The sequence below is a fragment of the Symphalangus syndactylus genome, chromosome 20 (assembly GCF_028878055.3).
Source record: "Symphalangus syndactylus isolate Jambi chromosome 20, NHGRI_mSymSyn1-v2.1_pri, whole genome shotgun sequence".
In the NCBI taxonomy this organism is placed as follows: Eukaryota; Metazoa; Chordata; class Mammalia; order Primates; family Hylobatidae; genus Symphalangus; species Symphalangus syndactylus.
This window is the reverse complement of record NC_072442.2, coordinates 52,067,465-52,088,780: the sequence shown is the minus strand read 5'-3', so window position 1 is coordinate 52,088,780 and position 21,316 is coordinate 52,067,465. Positions and strand designations below refer to the sequence as shown.

Below are 21,316 nucleotides of genomic sequence, written 5' to 3'. Positions count from 1 at the left end.
CACTCTAGCCTGGGTGACAGAGGGAGACCCTGTCTCAAAAGTAAAAATAAAAATAAAATGGGCAACAACAGAGAAGGCAAATCAAATTCTTCATCTTTCATGGAAGAGAGTTAACAGATACTGTTTCAAGTTTTATAAATCAAAAAATACATGTTTAAGATCATTTACAGAGTTTTGGAGGTAAACACCAAAACAACTTAAAAAAAAAAAAGTGGCTATCTTGAACAACTGGATGGGCTGATTGGGAAAGGCCATAACAAATCATATTATAATTTTGCTTTAGTCTAATAGTCATAATTCCAGATGTTGAAAGTCACAGGTGGCTTTAATATGTATAATCGCTATGTCAAAAAATTTTAGGGGTGCTGGGTGTGGTGGCACACGCCTGTAATCCCAGCACTTCAGGAGGCTGAGGCAGGTGAATCACTTGAGGTCAGGAGTTTGAGACCATCCTGGCCAACATGGTGAATCCCTGTCTCTAATAAAACTACAAAAATCAGCCAAGTGTGGTGGTGGCCACCTGTAATCCCAGCTATTCGGGAGGCTGAGGCACTAGAATCCTTTCAACCTGGGAGGTGGAGGTTGCAGTGAGCCAAGATCGTGCTATTGCACTCCATCCTGGGCGACAGAGCAAGACTCCGTCTTAAAAAAAAAAAAATTGAGGGTGTGGTGGGGCCAGGTGCTTGTAATTCCCAATACTTTTGGAGGCTGAGGTGGGAGGATTGCTTGAGCCCAGGAGTTTGAGGCCAGCAACATAGTGAGACCCCTGTCTCTACAAAAAATTAAAAATGGGCCACCAGACACAATAAAACATATAATAAAAATATTAGCTGGGCATGGTGACACATGCCTGTAATCCCAGTTACTCAGGAGATGTAAGTGAGAGGATCACTTGAGCTCAAGAGTTTGAGGCTGCAGTGAGCTATGATTGCACTCCTGTACTCCAGCCTGGGCAACGAGCGGGACCCTGTCTCTAAAAAACAAAAATTGTAATAATAAGATAAATGGGCCAGGCGCGGTAGCTCATGCTTGTAATTCTAGCACTCTTGGAGGCCCAGGCAGGTGGATCACCTGAAGTCAGGAGGCCTAGACAACATGGTGAAACCCCGTCTCTACTAAAAATACAAAAATTAGCCGGAGTATGGTGGCGCATGCCTGTAATTCCAATTCCAGCTACTCGGGAGGCGGAGGCAGGAGAATTGCTTGAACCTGGAGGCAGAGGTTGCAGTGAGCTGATCGCACCACTGCACTCCAGCCTGGGTGACAAAGCCAGACTCTGTCTCAAAAAAAAAAAAAAAAAAAGATAATGGGTGGGAGCTAAACAGTGTGTCTATGTTATATTATTCTTACCAAATGGTATCCAGAGAAAAAATATAAAATTGCAGAGAACCCCTCTGCCATAATATAGTGTAAATAGAACCTATGTTGACTCACCTGATAAAACTTCTTGGGTATCAGTTTAGTACTGAAGTCCTTTATCTTTAACTTGACGATGAAGGAACTGGCCAGTCATGACTCAAAATAGGTAGGAAAACCCTGGAGGTTTCACCTGGACTAAGGAGCCAAGGGTGGGATGGTGTCTGATGTTGAAGGACATGTGGAGCCTCAAGGACGCAGCTTCTGCTACTGCTGCTGCCCGGGCAGCACTGTCTGATGACATGACTCCTGGATCCACAGGGCGCGCATGGGTAAAGTGGCAGTAACACCGTGGTTGTTTTTGTTGTTGTTTGTTTAACTATGTATATAGTGAATACCTGAGGCAACTTTTTTTCTGATAGAAATTGGCAGCTTTTGCTCCTTCTCCTGAATGAAGTCATGAGTTAACAAGTTTCTGTTTAGGTAAGTCCCAGGTTAGCCTTTGAAACACCATCTAATATTTCACATGTTACAATAGTAGGCCTGGAAAATCCCCAGAGAGGAGTCACGTCTCTTCGGAGCCCTACGAGCCCATCTCCCCACCCCAGGTTCCGGTTGTGCATGAGAAACAGGACAGCTTGCTGCTCTTGTCTCAGAGGGGCGCAGAGCCTGCAGAGCAGAGGTAAGCGCGCTTCCTAGTGACAGCAACCATTCATGGTGTGGGTGCTCATGCTTTAACATTTCCTTCATTTGCTGCCATTTTTCTCAGAACTTTGGGCTTTTATGTCTGGATGGCATTCTCAGAGGATCATTTGTCTCTTTTCCTACTGATCTAATGCTAGTGGATTTTAGCAAAAAGAAAATATTTATAATATATTTAAATAGGTTAGAAAATATTTGTTCATTATTCTTGAAATTAAATCTTCCTAGATTTTTTTTTTAAATGTTTTTGTCTAGGGGAAAGGGTCATCCATTGATTCAGCCAACATTTGAATGCTTACTGTATACCAAGCACTGTGGACTCTGAATAGATTTAATCTTACCTATTTCTAACCCTGACCCCAACCCTATTAATTATTAAATTATCCCCATTTGACTAGATGCCTTTGAGTTGGCTCCTTTCCAGTCAATCTCCATACCTCCACCTGAGTGATTTGTCTCTAAAACTCATGCAGAATCTAGCACCCAGTCTTTAGCATGGCATCTGAGTTCCTGGCATGACCAGGTGTATGCTGCCCATTCAGCTTCACTTCCCTCTGCATCACCCCTACAGTGGAATCTCTGTCCAAATCATGTTGCTTATTGTTCCCTGAATTCCTTTCTGTCCATAGTCGTGCAGTTTGCCTAGTGCTGAACCCTCCACTGATGCGCTGAAAGCCAGACATGTCACTTGCTCATGGTTGTACTGATACTAATGGGGAAGGGCCAGTTTTAAATGAAGGTCTTTCTAACTCCAAATTGCTAGTGCCTTTCTTACAATGTGTTGCTATTAATTTATTGCATTTATTCTTAGGGAGCTAAACAGATACTGGTACTTTTCAATGAAATGAAGAAAATCGATTTTTGGAGAGGGAGTGATGTTCAATTTAATTATACATTTACATCTTTCCCCCTGTTTATGAGTGTTTTGAGGATAGGGACCATGTCTTATTCCTGTTCCTATCACCTTAATTGTCTTTCCTGGCATAGAGTACGTGTTCTTGTGTTTGAATGATGAATGAATCCACATGATTGGATTAGGTTGTCAATAACCTATATTCTCTGTTCTCATCTCTGGCTCTAGCTAGATCCTTGGTGGCCTTGAGCTTTTAGGGAAACCTTGTTTTTTTAAAATGTGTTAGTATAGGAAGCTGCCAATAAAATAGGAAACTCTTTATATTAAACTCAGCTCATTTGTTAGGTTGCTTGAAATGATTGTAACAAATAGGCAGTTTTATTCCTATACTGTCGTGTTCTAGTCCAGCTGTTGATTGCTTAGATATGAGTTCTTGCTAGTGTATAGTCAAGCGTGCTATTAATTTTAATTTTAGTACACTTAAAACTAATTCTAGTAAAATAGTTCCCAGTTTAGGTGGTAACCATTAATATATCAGTGTTTGTGCTGTTAAGGAGAGAGCATCATGATAAGCTGTTTCTGAGTTTTCCTATTAATATTCATTTGCTGCTGCTTCATTCCTTCCTAAGAATTTCTGCTCTAGATTATCTCCATCCTAATTCTAATTTTATGATTTCATTTTGAGAACTAAATCATTTGTCATCAAATGATGTACTAAGTGGTTTATGATTACATACTGTTTCTTAGGGCTGTAACCACAAACACGGGATGAGGAGGCAGTAAGTACTCTCTGACTGTTGTTACCATTGATAGGAATGTCCCCAGGATTAGGAGTACGTGGTTGTAATATACTTAACTTTGGCCCTAACAGGAATGATGCCCGCTCACCAGGGAGTATAAGCTACTTGCCTTCATTCTTCACCAAGCTTGAAAATACATCACCCATGGTTAAATCAAAGAAGCAGGAGATTTTTCGTAAGTTGAACTCCTCTGGTGGAGGTGACTCTGATATGGGTAAGTGGGATTTCTTTCATGAACCCCAAATAAAACATGCGTTAATAATGATATCTCCAGTGTTGCCTCTCCTATAATGCTTGAGTTTGAAGACTTTACAGGACATCTATCCAACACATCTGATCCTAGAGTTCCTTCTCAAGTGTCTGCCAGCCCATGAAGAGTTCTAATTAGGAAGCAGGAGTTCGCTCCTTTCTGAAGCTGTGCCGTTTCTCTTTGAAGAAATGCTGTATCTAGGTTACTTTTCTTTATGTAGGACTGGATTAACTCTCCACAGTTTATTTTTCTTTCTCCCCTACCCATCAGTCTTCCTTTTGTCCATTTGGGCCTATCCACACATAACATCTCTTCAGATATTTGAAGACGTGTCTTTCAGGAGTCCTCTCAATCAGCGTCCCCAGTTTCATCAGCTGTGGGTCACATGTCCTCATTCTTAGTACCCCTACCATCTCAATTATTCTCCACCAAAAACATTTAGCCTAGCCTTTCACTAGGTTTCGAGTAATACAAAATAGAGTAGTGTAATATGATCTATGCTAAATTCATCATTTTTAAAGTAGCCTAAGACTATTAGCTGTTTTGTTGGCAGCCTATACACTGTTAAGTTATGAAGTGCACTGTTAAGTACTTAATATGAATGTTGATGTCAAGGTCTTGGGCTACTTTTAATTCTCGCCTTGCCCTCGCTGTACTTTTACAGTAACTAGCTCCAAGTATAGGACAAGTCCAAGTCCGTCTGTGCTTGCTCCAGTCCAACTACATTTTCTACCCTACCAGTATCTTTGTGGACTTGAGTTGATTCATTCACTATTCATATGCAACTCTGATAAACTCACAGTGTGAAAATAAAACATTGGCCAGGCACGGTGACTCACACCTGGAATCTCAGCACTTTGGGAGGCCAAGGCAGGAGGATTGATTGGGCCCAGGAGTTCAAGATTAGCCTGGACAACACAGGGAGACCCTGTCTCTACAAAATATAAAAAATTAGCTGGGCGCGGTGGTATACATCCCTGTAGTCCCATTTACATGGGAAGCTGAGGTGGGAGGATCGCTTGAGGCTGGGAAGTTGAGGCTACAGTGAGCTACAATCGCGTCACTGCACTCCAGCCTAAGCCAGAGTGAGATGTCTCAAGAAGAAAAAAAAATTTTTTAAAATTGTCGGCCGGGCGCGGTGGCTCACGCTTGTAATCCCAGCACTTTGGGAGGCCGAGGCAGGCGGATCACGAGGTCAGCAGATCGAGACCACGGTGAAACCCCGTCTCTACTAAAAATACAAAAAAATTAGCCGGGCGTGGTGGCGGGCGCCTGTAGTCCCAGCTACTCGGAGAGGCTGAGGCAGGAGAATGGCGTGAACCCGGGAGGCGGAGCTTGCAGTGAGCCGAGATTGCGCCACTGCACTCCAGCCTGGGCGACAGAGCGAGACTCCGTCTCAAAAAAAAAAAAAAAAAAAAAAAAAAAAAAAAAAAAATTGTCTGGGTGTGGTGGCTCACGCCTGTAATCCCAGCACTTTGCGAGGCCAAGACGGGTGGATCACCTGAGATCAAGGGTTTGAGGCCAGCCTGGGCAACATGGTGAAACCCTGTCTCTACTAAAAATATAAACAGCTGGTCATGGTGATGTGCGCCTGTAATCCCAGCTACTTGGGAGGCCGAAGCATGAGAATCATTTGAACCGGGGAGGCAGAGGTTGCAGTGAGCCAAGATTGTGCCACTGCACTCCAGCCTGGGCAACAAAGTGAGTCTTTGTCTCAAAAAATAATACATAAAATAAAAATATAAAATCAGTAACAATGGTAGCAAAGGGTTATCTAGCATGTACTATGTGGTAGGCTCTATTCTAAGTATGTGTAGATATAATCTCATTTAATCCTCACAACAACCCTACATATTACAATTATCTCCATTTTGTAGATGAAGAAACAGACTCAAGTTTAAGAGTTGGCTCAGGTTACATATCTAGTAAGTAATGAGGCTACAGTTCAAACCCAGGCATTCCAACTCCAGAGTCCATGTTGCTAATGATGGACCAACTGGCTTCTAACAGTTCCATACTCGTAGCATTTTAGCCAGATTGTTGGTAAATACTCTAGCTAATGTTCTGTGGCAGAACCTTTCCTCTGGGTTGATATGCAAGTATTAATCAGAACCTCCTCGTGCTCTCTCAGCACTCACTTGTACTATCCCCCCAGTCTTATCAGTCTTTTCCTCAGTCCCCTTGATAGAGAGACTTTGGGTATACCATAGTCTGGTTTATTCTTTTTTTTTTTTCTTAAGTTCAGCTTTGTATTGAACACATTATAAGAGATTTAGTCAAAACGACCAAAGCCCATGTCATCATCAGACTCCTCAGATTCTTCTTTCTTTGCTTCCACTTAATTCTCCTCAGCTGGAACAGCAGCAGTGGAGTGGGCAGGATCCCACTGGTGCAGCACCAGCTGCTGGAGCAGGTCCACCAGCCCCTACATTGTAGATGAGGCTCCCAGTGTTGACATTGGCCAGGGCCATTGCAAACAAGCTAGACCAAAAAGGTTCAACATTTACACCAACTGCTTTAATGAGGGCATTGATCTTATCCTCCATGATGATCACCTCATTGTCATGCAGAGTGAGGGCTGAGTAGATGCAGGCGAGCTCGGAGACAGAGGCAATGGTGTGGGCAGGTGTGGGGCTGGCGCTGCCAGACGTGGTGGTAGTTGCCGGATGAAGTGAGGGCCTCACCCCAACGTGGCCTTAGCTTCCTTGGAAGGACCAAGCACTGTGGTGGCAGCTGAGGAAAGGACGATCTGCTTTATTTCTGTGATCTACCATCTACTAGTCTCCTGATCCTGTCAAAAGAAAGGAAAGTGGGGGCCTTGCACTGCGAACTGCCTGTTGGATGTGTGTTTAGATCTGTGTCACTCCTGTGATTGATAAATGTTGAACACCAAGGAGAAAAGGATGAGCCAGTGTCACCACTGTTTCTGAACTTGTCCTCGCTCTTAATTACTAGGTTCTGTTTAGGTGGCAACAAAATAATCTAAAAGACAAATATTTAGAATGCTGACTAGAATTGTTATCAGGCTTACAGATAGCCTTTCTTTTTTTTTTTTTTTGAGATGGAGTCTTACTCTGTGGCCCAGGCTGGAGTGCAGTGGCACGATCTCAGCTCACCACAACCTCCGCCTCCCGGGTTCAAGTGTTTCTCCTGGGCCAGCCTCCCGAGTAGCTGGGATTACAGGCACCTGCCACCACATCCGGCTAATTTTGTATTTTTAGTACAGATGGAGTTTCTCCACGTTGGCCAGGCTGGTCTCGAACTCCTGACCTCAGGTGATCCGCCCACCTCAGCCTCCCAAAGTGTTGGGATTACAGGCGTGAGCCACTGTATCCAGCCCTTTCTTTTCAAAAAATATTGTTATTACTGTTTTCTGTCTCCAGTCGTCAACAGTTTAATCTATTATTTGCAGCTCCTCAAGTGTCACCAACAAAAAATATACTCTCGTTTTCAAATTCTCTTGGCACTCAGAGATGAATCTGTGTGAGCATGGAGAGCTAGAGATCTCAGAGCAGTCAGGAACTGAGATGCAAATCATTTCACCTTTGTGTGGTCTGCTCTCATTCTCTAGTCTTTGTCTTACCCTTAAAGTGGGAAACTCTTGACAGGGAAATGCCATGTTTGAACTGAAGAAGCCTACTTTATAGTTTTTCCTCTCTTGCCTAATGTTTTGAGTAGCGTACTATGTTGGGTGTTTTAGTATGCCAGATAGTCTCTACTCTCTGAAGCTGTATGACGAAACAATACCTCACTTTAACAGGAGATAATTAATGTCTTAAGGGAAGTACTAACAGAATTGCTTTAGAGTCTGGGATTTTTTTTATTGCAAGAACTATTTTTCATGGTGGAAAGGAGAATTTATATTAAAGAACCAGTGGGCTCCTGGGCCCACCATGGCACATTTAGCCTTCACTGGAAAGTAGAACTAAATGAAAGCCATCAGCAGCAAACACAGCTTCACTTCAGCTCATTGTATCTGAATCCAGTGTTCCCAAGGACATCAATGACTTTATTTTTTTGAAAACTGTAATGCTTTAAAACTTACTTTATCGGATCTCTTTGCAGCTTTTGACACAGTGAACCACTTTCCTTTCCTGAAATGCTTTCCTCTCTTGGCTTTCTGATGCCGTGTTCTCCTGTTTCTTCTCTACTTCTCTGGCCACTTCTGTCTCCTTAGAAGCTCAGTCTTGCTTTGCCTGGCCCTTGATTGTTAGTTTTCCCCGGGGCTCACTTCTTAGCCCCTTTCTCCTCATGTCTTATAATCTGAGTCATCTCATCTACTCTGGGGATTTGAATGGTCGCTTGTATGCTGAAAAACTCCCAAATTTGTATCTGTAGTCCAGCTTTTCCTACTAAGCTCTACTTACATATCTTTGCAAACCTCATTACTTCTTGACTAACTTACTGGCTCCTTAAATATCTAAAATGGAATTCATGTTCTACCTCCCCATACAAAAAGTTCCTCCTCCTCCCCTACCATAGTTATAGTTACCTTTACTCTGGCCATCACTATCCTGGTCTCTCTGCCTCCTGATGGGAGTCAGCTCCTCCTGTCAAGTTGGCCTCCACAGTGGCTTTCACATGTCTACCTTCCCTTCTGCTAATTTCTGAGCAGTTACCACATTCTTGCTCAACAATAGGTACCAGTCACCTGGATTGTTTATTAAATAGTTGAATTATAGAGCCCCAGGAATGTAGAAAATGTACTAAGCTACCCAGGTGATTCTAATTTGTATGGCCTCAGCAAGTACCACACTGCACTGTAAGCTCCAGTAGCAATGGAAGTGGTATCCTGCAAATGTAGTATCTAAGGATTATCATTGGTTAACTTATAGGAAATTGTCTTCATCTGACCATTTTTGATCAATAAGAAGGTAATCTTAACGATTCAGCCAAATAACTACTCAAATATCTATCAAATGAATGAATGACTCCTATTCCACACACTTCATAACAACAAGGCTCCGCTGTTTCAGGCTCAATTTATTTACCTTGTCACCTGGCCCATAAGTAAGAAGACTATCATCCATGGCCATTGTTTAGTTCTTCTGAGGACTCTTCTCCTCTCTTTGTCAGTTTAAAGCCTCCCTAATCAACCAAGTTTGTTTCTAGGCACAGGCACTCTTCCCTCTTCTCTAATGTGCTCAGCCCTTGGGTAAGAGTCCATCCTTCTGTGGTCTCATTAGAAATTTCACATTCTGGCCGGGCACGGTGGCTCACACCTGTAATCCCAGCACTTTGGGAGGCTGAGGCGGGCGGATCATGATGTCAGGAGATCAAGACCATCCTGGCTAACACGGTGAAATCCCATCTCTACTAAAAATGTAAAAAATTAGCCAGGCATGGTGGTGGGCGCCTGTAGTCCCAGCTACTCGGGAGGCTGAGGCAGGAGAATGGCGTGAACCTGGGAGGCAGAGCTTGCAGTGAGCCAAGATCGCGCCGCTGCACTCCAGCCTGCACGGCAGAGTGAGACTCCATCTTAAAAATAAATAAATAAATAAATAAATAAATAAATAAATAAATAAATAAATTTTACATTCTCGCTGAGCGCAGTGGCCCATGCCTGTAATCCCAGCACTTTAGGAGGCTGAGGTGGGTAGATCACCTGAGGTCAGGAGTTCGAGACCAGCCTGGCCAAAATGGTGAAACTCCGTCTTTACTAAAAATACAAAAATTAGCTGGGCATGGTGGCGGGGGGCCTATAATCCCAGCTGCTTGGGAGGCTGAGGCAGGAGAATTGCTTGAACCCAGGAGGCAGAGGTTGCAGTGAGCCTAGATCACGCCATTGCACTCCAGCCTGGGTGACAAGAATAAAACACCATGTCAAAGAAAAAAAAAAAAGAACTTTCACATTCTTTGGGACACATCATTTGGCCACCCACTTGCTTTCTGCATTCTTTTTTTCTCTTTAAAATTCTTGGTGTCAAGTTGGGAATGACAGAAACACCAATTTATGTCCCAAATTCTTCCCCTTTCTGGCACACTGCTTTATTATAGGCAGTTCCCGGGTCTTATGCTGTTATCATTCAAACTGCAGATTACAAGTTGCACAGTCAGCAGGAATGAAAAGGATCAACAGAGTCCTTTGTTTTTTCCAGCAAATATCCTGAGTTTCCAGTTAGCCATGCAGGGAAACACAGTCATTTTCGTAGTATTCACTGCAGTGGCTTTCCTCTGGATCACATCCCAGGCTGCCTCAAACCTGTTGGTACTTGTAGCGGTCATCCCAGAGTCCAAGGTTTCTTCTTCGTCAGAAAGCCTTGGTTCCTGTTCTGAGAAGAGCATTTTCCTCTTTGTTTTTCTCCAGCAGTGCAAAGTTCCTTTCCCTTTTCTGGGTTACACTGCTCATTTACTTTTTTTTTTTTTTTTTTGGTAAACAGATGGGAGTCTCACTGTGTTGCCCAGGCTGGCCTCAAATTCCTACGCTCAAGCAGTCCTACCGCCTCAGCCTGCTGAGTAGCTGGGGGACTAGAAGTGCACCACTGCACACAGCTTATTGCTCTTCTTTTGATGTTCCTACCTTACCTATTTCCTGATTTCCTTTTAAAAATAGCCTGGGCAACAGAGTGAGACCCTGTCTCAAAAAAAGAGTACTTCCATTTTATCTTCACTTAATGGGTGAGAACTAAAGGTTGAGATCATGGAAAATAAAAAGATTAATTTTATTATAGGAATTTTTTGAGACTTTAGTTTGGTGTATATGATTATCACATCTTAATTAACTTGAATGTTTGCTTAAATATAGCAGCTGCTCAGCCAGGAACTGAGATCTTTAATCTGCCAGCAGTTACTACATCAGGTAAGATTGAAAAGACATTATTTACCAATACAAAATTGACACAGCAGTAGTCAGTCCAACAAATATGTACTGAGTACCAGCTGTATACCAGGGGAGTGACTGCTCTAATATGAAAACATGTTTACCCAGTAGCACAGAAAGGAACTGAGATCCAATCAATACCTATTGAAAAGATAAATGAACAAAAAGAATGGAAACTATTAAAGAACACCGTCGAAACTAGGGAACTGAGAAAATTGTTGAGTAACTTTAATAGAAGTGTGGGTGACTGATTCACTTGGGAAACAAATTTCCTTAAGGAGTTATCTGAGGATTAAGATGGTTTCTGGGCTGGGCGCAGTGGCTCACGCCTGTAATCCCAGCACTTTGGGAGGCCAAGGCGGGCGGATCACCTGAGGTTGGGAGTTCGAGATCAGCCTGACCAATATGGTGAAACCCCATCTCCTAAAAATACAAAAAATTAGCCTGGTGTGGTGGTGGGTGCCTATAGGAGACTGGGGTAGGAGAATCCCTTGAATCTGGGAGGCGGAGGTTGCAGTGAGCCAAGATTGCGCCACTGCACTCCAGCCTGGGTGCGACAGAGACTCTGTCTCCAAAAAAAAAAGGTCTCTGTGTGGTGGGTCCTGGTGTTGTTCTAGGTCACTTGCCGAGTGCTATGTGTATTCAGTGGGCTGATGGGGCAGTGCATGTTTGTTTCCTGATTGACCTTTCAGAAATAAGTGGAAATGTTTTTGATTCTCTTTCAGGCTCAGTTAGCTCTAGAGGCCATTCTTTTGCTGATCCTGCCAGTAATCTCGGGCTGGAAGACATTATCAGGAAGGCTCTCATGGGAAGCTTTGATGACAAAGTTGAGGATCATGGAGTTGTCATGTCCCAGCCTATGGGAGTAGTGCCTGGTACTGCCAACACCTCAGTTGTGACCAGTGGTGAGACACGGAGAGAGGAAGGGGACCCATCACCTCATTCAGGTACAGCTTTCATTTTAGTGCTTTTCTGCTGCTTTTCCCCAAAAAAGCCAATTTATTTCCCAAATTCTGATGCATCACTAAGACATTTCATTTATGTCTTTATGTGCTCAGAGTCACCTCTTAGGGTTTCAGTTACTTTAAAAAGGTTTTTAAAAACCTACTCAGACATTATAATATGAACAGAAATAAAATGGAAGAAAATTTTTACCCAAAGTGTCACCCTCCTGGGATGTCCATTTTTTATTTGTTTGCACCTAGTCCTCATCTATACTATTACATCTATTGTAATTGTAACACAAATATAACGTTTTTGAATAAAAGTGATTTAACTGTAAAAATTAGGCTCAGTATAAAAGAATCATAAGCCAGCCGGGCGCGGTGGCTCACGCCTGTAATCCCAGCACTTTGGGGGGCCGAGGCGGGCAGATCACGAGGTCAAGAGATCGAGACCATCCTGGCCAACATGGTGAAACCCCATCTCTACTAAAAATACAAAAATTAGCTGGGCATGATGGCGTGTGCCTGTAATCCCAGGTACTCAGGAGGCTGAGGCAGGAGAATTGCTTGAACCCGAGAGGCGGAGGTTGCTGTGAGCTGAGATCATGCCACTGCACTCCAGCCTGGCAACAGAGTGAGACTCCGTTTCAAAATACATATACATACATACATACATACATACATACATACACACATACACACACACACACACACACACACACACAAAATAATCGTAAGCCATAAAAAAGAGTAGGAAAAAAGGTGTAATCGTAGCACTTTGGGAGTGTAAGTTGGGTGGATCACTTGAGCTCAGGAGTTTGAGACCAGCCTGGGCAACATGGTGAAAACCCCGTCTCTACAAAAATTAGCTGGGTGTGGTGGCTCACGCTGTAGTCCCAGCTGCTTGTGGGGGCCGAGGTGGGAAGATCACTTGAGCCCAGGAGGCGGAGGTTGCAGTGAGCTGCGATTGCACCACTGCACTCCAGCCCAGGTGACAAAGTGAGACCCTGTCTCAAAAAAGAAAAAAAAAAAAGTAGGAAAAAAGGGAAGAAAAAGAAACAGTTCTTCAGATCACATCATCCAGAATGCTAATGCCTATATCTGATAAGCATTGTTTCAGACATGTCTCTGGATAGCCAGATAAGAGTTGCTAGAATGAGATTTTATACATTCTGTTAAAAACAAGCACACAAAAAAACCATAATAATCCTAAGCTTTAATCTTACAACCTTTTTCTTAATATTTTGAGAACTAATATCTCTTGTGCTTTTAAAAATCACCTGAAGTTCAGCAGTATTTTAGATTTATTTTCCTGTTATCTTCAAGCAAAAGATCTCACTATGGTTAAGAAAAAGATTAAAGAGATTAGAGGTCTTATTAAAAAAAAAACTATACATGTTAACTTTAAGACCTTATCAGTGTACTTCCTCCTCTGAAAAATGAGCATCATCTTCCCCTTTCTGTTCTTACCTTCCAATTTTTATTGGCTTTAAGTGTGTGTGTTTTAAGGTTATAAGACTGGTGACTTAGTCAATTACAATTGTACTGGTTGTCTAGGAATTTGGGGCAGTGTGAAATTGTTTTGCTGGGGCTGAGGAAAAAATTTGTTGGTGACCTGGGCTCTGATCTCTTCTGAGCTCTTTTTGATGTTTTCTTTTAGAGCACAGTCAGAGGTGTCTCACTTCTGTGAACTTCTGCTGAGTTCATCAGCTACACAGTCTGGAAAAATCGAAAGGGCTACCAAAACTTGCTGAGCCTCTGCTCATGTCCTGTAGTAGCATGAAGAAGCTTTGTTCTGCAGTTTTTCCTTTACATATTATTTCTTTGTGTGGTGTATTAACTCCAGTTGGGAAAGGGGGGTTGGTCATTAGTGAAGTATGATTTTTGTCACCCTGCCTTCTTTCTTTAGTAGTTTCTGTACCCTGAGGCCAGTAAAGAAGGCTTGATGTCCCAGAAATTTCAGTTCCTTAATTACCACATTTTAATGGCAGGAGGACGACCCTTGTTTTTTGTTTTGATTGTTACAAGTGAAATTCTGGCTTTCTTTTAAATGCAAGCATACCTCGTTTTATTGTGTGTGTGTGTGTGTTTTAATTGAAGGTTTGTGGCAACCCTATGTCAAGCATGTCTATCAGCATTATTTTTCTAATAGCATGGGCTCTCCTTTGTGTCTGTGTCATATTTTGGTAATTCTCACAATATTTCAAACTTGTTCATGATTATTATCTCTGCGACGGTGATCAGTGATCTTTGATATTACTATTGTAATTGTTTGGGGGCACCATGAGGAGCGCCTGTATAAGATGGCAAACTTAACCCATAAAGGTGGTGAGTGTCCTGACTCCTCCACTGACTGGTTGGTCCCTGTCTCTGCTCCTCTGGCTTCCTTATTCCCTGACACACAACAATATTCAAATTCGGCCAATTAACCCTCAATGGCTTCTAAGTGTTCAAGTGAAAAGAAGAATCACAAGTCTGTCACTTGAAATGAAACGTTAGAAATGATTAAGCTTAGTGAGAAAGGCATGTTGAAAGCCAAGACAGGCTGAAAGCTAGACCTCATGTGCCAAACAATTAGCCAAATTGTGAATGCAAAGGAAAGGTTTTTGAAGGAAATTGAAAGTGCTATTCCAGGGAACACACAAATGGTAATAAAGCAAAACAGTGTTTCGTGACACAGAAAGTTTTAGTGGTCTGGATAGAAGACCAAACCAGCCACAACATTCCCTTAAGCCAAAACCTAATCCTAATCCAAGCCCTAACTCTTCAATTCTCTGAAGGCTCAGAGAGGTGAGGAAGCCACAGACGAGAAGGCTGAAGCTAGCAGAGGCTGGTTCAGAGGTTGAAGAAGCCGTCTCTATAACATAAAAGTGCAAGGTGAGGGAGAAAGTGCTGATGAAGATGTTGCAGCAAGTTACTCAGAAGACCTAGCTAAGATCATTGATAAAGGTGACTACATTAAAGAACAGATCTTCCATGTAGACAAAACAGCCTTCTACTGGAAGAGTCCAAAACTTCAAAAGACAGGCTGACTCTCTTGTTAGGGGCTAATGCAGGTGGTGACTAAGTTGAAGCCAGTGCTCCTTTACCATTCTGAAAATCCTAGGACACTTAAGAATTATGCTCGGTCTACTTGCCTGTGCTCTAGAATGGAACAAAGCCTAGATGACAGCATGTGTTTACAGAATGGCTTGCTGAATATTTTAAGCCCACTGTTCAGACCTACTGCTTAGAAAAAAAAAAAATGATTTTCAATACTGCTCATTAACAATCCACTTAGTCACCCAAGAGCTCTGATGGAAAGGTTCAAGGAGATGAATGTTGTTTTCATGCCTGCTAACACAACATCCATTCTGCAGCCCATGGATCAAGGAATAATTTCTACTTTCAAGTCTTATTATTTAAGAAATACATTTCATAAGACAATAGCTGCCACAGTGATTCCTCTGATGGATCTGAGCAAAGTAAACTGAAAACCTTCTGAAAAGGATTCACCATTTTAGATGCTATTAACAACATTTATAATTCATGGGAGGAGATAAGAATATCAGTATTAACAGGAGTTTGGAAAAAGATGATTCCAACTCCCATGAATAACTTGGGAGGGGATCAAGACGTCAGTGGAGGGAGTCCCTGCAGGTGTAGTAGAAATAGCAAGAGAGGCCGGGTATGATGACTCATGCCTGTAATCCCAGCACTTTGGGTGGCTGAGGCAGTAGAATCACTTGAACCCAGGAGTTTGAGACCAACCTGGGCAACATGGTGAGACCCCATCTCTACAAAAATTTTAAAAAGTAACCGGGTGTGGTGTGCACCTGTGGTCCCAGCTACTTGGGTCTGAGGTGGGAGGATTGCTTGAGCCCAAGAAGTTGAGGCTTTAGTGAGCTGGTAAGCCGTGATTGCACCACTGCAGTGCAGCCTGGGCAGCAGAGGTGAGACCCTGCCTTAAAAAAGAAAAAAGAAAAAGAAATAACAAGAGAACTAGAACTAGTAGTGGAGCCTAAAGATGTAACTGAATTGCTGCAATCTCGTGATCAAACTTGAAATGGATGAGGAGTTGCTTCTTAGGGATAAGCAAAGAAAGTGGTTTCTTGAGACTGGATCTGCCCCTGAAGATGCTGTGAACATTGTTGAAATGACAACAAAGGACTTAGAATACTACATTACATAAACCCAGTTAATAAAGCAGGGTTTGAGGGATCAACTCCAATTTTGAAAGTTCTACTGTGGCTAAAATGCTATCATTGCATGCTACAAATAAATCTTTCATGCAAGGAAAAGAAATTGCCACAGCGACCCCAGCCTTCGGCAACCACCACGCAGATTAGTCAGCAGCCATCAACATGGAGGCAGGACCATCCACCAGCAAAATACTTGTGACTTACTGAACCCTCGGCATCTCTGGGGTGCGCCTGTAGTGTTTTATTTCATTGAGCACCAGGATCTGGATTCTTCATGTTACCATTCTGCTTTTTTTTCATTTAGCAATATATAATCATTAGCATTTTGGTAATTTTTGAGAACTTAATATATTAATATTTTAACTTGAATTTCACTTTTAGGAGGAGTTTGCAAACCAAAGCTGATCAGCAAGTCGAACAGCAGGAAATCTAAATCTCCTATCCCTGGGCAAGGCTACTTAGGAACCGAACGGCCCTCTTCAGTCTCCTCTGTACATTCAGAAGGGGATTACCATAGGCAGACGCCAGGGTGGGCCTGGGAAGACAGGCCCTCTTCAACAGGTAAGGAGTCTGCTTTAACTTAGAAAATGAGACAAAGCAATAATATCAATGTCTTGGTTATTAGTTCTTCAAAATTCAGCAACTCTTCTAATTTGGAAACCTATATTCCCATTTCTGTATCATTAGTATGTTCCACTTTCCAGAATAGAAATATTTTTTTGAGGGGTCTTATTCTGTCGCCCAGGCTGGAATGCAATGGCATGATCATGGCTCACTGCAGCCTCGACCTCTGAGGCTCAGGTGATCCTCTCACCTGAGCAACCCAAGTAGCTGGGACTACAGGCGTGCACGACCATGCCTTGCTAATTTTTTTTAATTTTAATTTTAATTTTAATTTTTTGTAGGGACAAGGTCTCACTACATTGCCCAGGCTGGTCTCGAACTCCTGAACTCATTCCTCCTGCCTTGGCCTCCCAAAGTGTTAGTATTACAGGCATTAACCAATGCACACGCCCAGAATAGAAACTGAATGCACATATAACCTGAAACATTTTTAGATTGCAAAGCCTGATTACCATAAACAAAGGAAGAGCTATGAAAAAATAATCTCAACCATTCTCCTCACTTCTGTATTACACTGGTAGCGAACATTTACTATTTGCAAAGCAAATAAGGTGGTTTTAGTTCTTTTGAGAACTGTACCTGAATGTACCCATGCCACTTCTAAGAGAACTTCACCTTTCATATTGGTATTCTTAGAAAAAGTTCTTAGGGAAATACTAAGAAATCAAAATTAGAAATGAGAAGACTAGTTTAAAAAGCCATCATCTAGCCAGGCACGGTGGCTCACGCCTGTTATCCCAGCATTTTGGGAGGCTGAGGTGGGCAGATCGCTTGAGGTCAGAGGTGGGAGAATCACTTGAACCTGGGAGGCGAAAATTGTAGTGAGCTGAGATTGCACCACTGCACTCCAGCCTGGGCAACAAAATGAGACTCCATCTTAACAAAAACAAAAAAAGCCATCATCTGTCTGTACGTTCACTACATTTACACAAACTGATGAAAAACAATACTCCAGGATACTTATTACTTTCTATTTTGTGCCTATTTGTAAACTTAAAAAAATGTATATAATAACTATGATCATGGTGGCTTTAAAAAGCAACAGACTTTTTAAATAAAACTGGGATATTACGAATTTTAGAGTTTCAGAGAATTATACGCCATCTTTTCCTTAGGATTAAATACAAATATGTCACTGAAAAAAATCTGAAATGTGCCCTTCCCCTTAAGATATATATAAATTATATCAGACTTTTGCATTATAAAACTCATGTGACATGCAAAGTGGTTTTGAGTTTGAAAGCTTACAGCCTAGACCAGTGGTTGCTGCTTCTCAAATCTCTCTTAGGGAAGAATTAATTAGACCATATATGAGATTTATTATTTGATGAAATGGTTATGTTTTATGTTTTTGGGTTTTCTCTTTTTTTTCTTTTTTCTTTTTTTTTTTTTTTTTTTTTTTTTGGAGATGTAGTTTTGTTCTTGTTGTCCAGGCTGGAGTGCAATGGTGCTGTCTTGGCTCACTGCAATCTCCGCCTCCTGGGTTCAAGCGATTCTCCTACCTCAGCCACCTGACTAGCTGGGATTACAGGCATGCGCCACCACGCCCGGCTAATTTTGTAAGACGGGGTTTCTCCATGTTGGTCAGGCTGGTCTTGAACTCCCGACCTCAGGTGATCCGCCCACCTCGGCCTCCCAAAGTGCTAGGATTACAGGCATGAGCCACTGCGCCTGGCCTGTTTTTGCATTTTCTTAAGCTGTAGGAGGCTTTCTGGGGACAGTTAAATATCTAGAAACTGATGAAGGGTAGCAGTGTTCATTAATTACCTCATTTCTCAATCTTGTATACTTTAAAATCTGCCCAGTGAGATTCAGCAGATGACTTGCATCCTGCTGCCCCTCAGTCTGCAGACGTTCCTGGGTACTTGTCCATTGTCGTCTGAGAACTATACTCTTGCATTTCTCTTGAAGAGTTACGAAAGCTCTTGCTATAACCTGACTCTGTTTCAATTAGAGCTTAATACTCAATGGTTCAACTTGGATTCTCCATGGAAACATCTGATATAGACTTAAAACTAAAAATCTAGCCTGGGCTTTCTCTTCTGGGCTCAGCAGCTCTCACTCATATGCTACTCATGTTACTCTTCTTTTTTGGACCCGCACTGACTGCTACATATCATTGGCTAGGATTTAAGTGGTAAGACTTTGGCCCTTCCGTGTTGTATTCATTTTGCTTTCATGGTGTCACATGACCATTTTAGAATAATCCTATTCTACTCCATCCTACAAAAGTTGGATTGGATGAAATAGCATTTATGCTCATGACAATGAAAACCTAATTCTTCTTTTGTCAGGCTCAACTCAGTTTCCTTATAATCCTCTGACTATGCGGATGCTCAGCAGTACTCCACCAACACCGATTGCATGTGCTCCCTCTGCTGTGAACCAAGCAGCTCCTCACCAACAGAACAGGATCTGGGAGCGAGAGCCTGCCCCACTGCTCTCAGCACAGTACGAGACCCTGTCGGATAGTGATGACTGAACTGCACAAAGTGAGGGGAACAGGGTGCAGGAGAGGGATCTCTAGTTTTTGTGGTTTAATTTTTAGTAGCAGGTCAAAAACCTGCCCTCCTATGACTTATTCCCTGAGACTTTTCAGGAGAGCCAGCCCACAGATGATGAAGAAATGATGGAAATTCATTTGGAGAGTCAAATGGGAAAAAAACAAACAAAAAACTGCCTTTGATACAGGCAATTCAGTGGACTATAATAATAGCGGAGGGTTGAGATGTAGAGTTTTTAAAAAGTGGACAGTTGCTGTTCTTACATCTGTTTGTAAAGAAAACCATAATGTCTTTAAATCACTCTTCTGTAAATAGATGACCTTTTTGCAGTGTATATCCCCTTGCTGTAGTATCTGGTGTACTTATGTTCAAATCAGCGCATCAACTTTGGGGGTGATTTTTAAAAATCTTTTTGTCTATCTTTTTAACCCTAGCCTTCTAAACAACCTCATACAGCCCAGTTACATAATGTTGGCTGTCACGGGCATTGTACTTTTATCTGATTTTGTTTCCTCTAAATTCAGCTTTCCAGTGATGTTTAAAATCTTGTGAACATGTTTAGATTTTTAACACAGACCCTGTCATAAAATCTGTACATTAGGGCCAAAAGGTAACAAATTCTGCCATATTGTAAATTTCCAGTGCAGGCTTTAATTTTTTTTTTTTCATTAGTAGCACTGAAAAAATATTACTGCATGGGTATGTTCTAGTTCAGTTTATAAAGTTTTAAAGGCTTATTTGAGGCATACCTCACTGTTATGCACACTGGTAATTTAACCATGCCCCTAAGTATTCCTTTTCTCCTGCATTTGATGCAGCCCAACAAAGCTTTTGTTTTGAAATAAATTTGACTACCCTGTCCATAGCTACAGTAGATTATTTGTGGTTTAAGGCTCCTGGTGTCTCAGGTTCCAAAGGAAAAGCTTACATATTTTTCCCTTAGTTTGATATATATGATTGGTTGGGTTAAAAGATAATGATCTGTGTAGTATTTAGATAAGCTTTGTGCTGCAGCCTGAAAACCTCATGGTGAACACAGTCCTTTCCCCCATCACTATGGACCAGCATTTACTCTCACTTTGCTTCCTTGGGACAAGAGTTTACTGTTAAATGTTTTCATTTCACAGATTCTCAAGGTGCAAATAATTTAAAAGACTGAATTCTAAACTAAGTATGGTACTAGAGGGCCAGTTTTGTCTTTCGTTAAGAATTGCTTGCTGAATTTTAAAGTTTTTTTCATGCAATTTATCATAGCATTAAGTATCTTTCCATAACATACAGATAGTAACAGTTTTGGGAGAATGCCACTGGTAACTGGAAAGGGGAGAAATAGATCTCTTAGGATGATAAAAATTAGCACTTTACAGACTTTCAAGTAGACCTAAACTTTTAAACAAAAGTACTCAAGGCTTTTAAGGAAGCAGCTCTGTGATTAGCTACTGACCAAGACCCTCCTATCACTGGTGTCTAATCCCTATGTTACAGATGAAGACACAAGTTTACTACTTTGCCCATATAGTTAAATTAGTGACAGAGGTAGGCCATAAGCCCACATTTGTCTTCAGTCAAAGCTTTCACTCCTGCCCCCGTTCCACTCCTGTACACCTGAGGTCCCCAACATAAACTTTAGATCAGGCTTAGTGGTCAGCATTCCTAGTACTTGGGAAGTTGGTATTTTTACAATAGATATATGTAAACATAAAAATTTCAAAATGAATGAAAAACAGTGACAAAATGTTCCACTTCACAGTTTTCTGCTGAATTTTTTTTTTCAGGTACTGGTAATGTTTTAGAGTTTGTTAATGATTTATATTGCCAACCTACCATAAAAGAGATTATGATGGTATTTTTCTATGACCCTGAGGGTCTTAAGCTATTCTGAGTCAGAATACAGTTGACCCTTGAACAACACGGGTTTGAACTGTGTGGGTCCACTTATACATGGATTTTCTTCCACCTCTGCCACCCAAGATAGCAAGACCAACCCCTTCTCATCCTCAGCCTATTCAACATGAAGATGACAAGGATGAAGACCTTCATGATGATCCACTTCCACTTAATGAATAGTAAATATATTTTCTCTTCCTTATAATCTTCTTAACATTTTCTTTTCTTTAGCTTACTTTATTGTAAGAATACAGTATATAATACATAGACAAAATATGTGTCAATTGACTATGTTATCCGTAAGACTTCTGGTCAGCAGTAGGCTATGAGTAGTTAAGTTTTGGAGGAGTCAAAGTTAGATGTGGATTTTTTACTATTTAGGGGGTCTATGCCTC

The 21,316-nt window shown here is 41.7% G+C and overlaps 1 protein-coding gene and 1 pseudogene across 30 annotated transcripts in view; one reads left to right on the top strand and one right to left on the bottom strand.

Moving 5' to 3' along the window:
• Positions 1-19,899, top strand: part of NCOR1 (nuclear receptor corepressor 1) — a 186,471-nt gene extending 166,572 nt beyond the window's left edge. For 25 of the 30 annotated variants that reach the window (XM_063629336.1, XM_063629334.1, XM_063629330.1 and 22 more), the window contains 6 exons: positions 1,895-2,038; positions 3,783-3,925; positions 10,707-10,760; positions 11,507-11,728; positions 16,288-16,467; positions 18,825-19,899. In XM_063629336.1, the coding sequence (XP_063485406.1) occupies positions 1,895-2,038; positions 3,783-3,925; positions 10,707-10,760; positions 11,507-11,728; positions 16,288-16,467; positions 18,825-19,012 (931 nt within the window). In that variant the 3' untranslated portion in view covers positions 19,013-19,899. The remainder of the gene's footprint in view (positions 1-1,894; positions 2,039-3,782; positions 3,926-10,706; positions 10,761-11,506; positions 11,729-16,287; positions 16,468-18,824) is intronic. The other 5 variants (XM_063629340.1, XM_063629339.1, XM_063629343.1 and 2 more) reach the window with 1 other exon arrangement.
• Positions 5,988-10,246, bottom strand: LOC129470527 (large ribosomal subunit protein P1-like; annotated as a pseudogene).
• Positions 19,900-21,316: the final 1,417 nt, after the last annotated feature.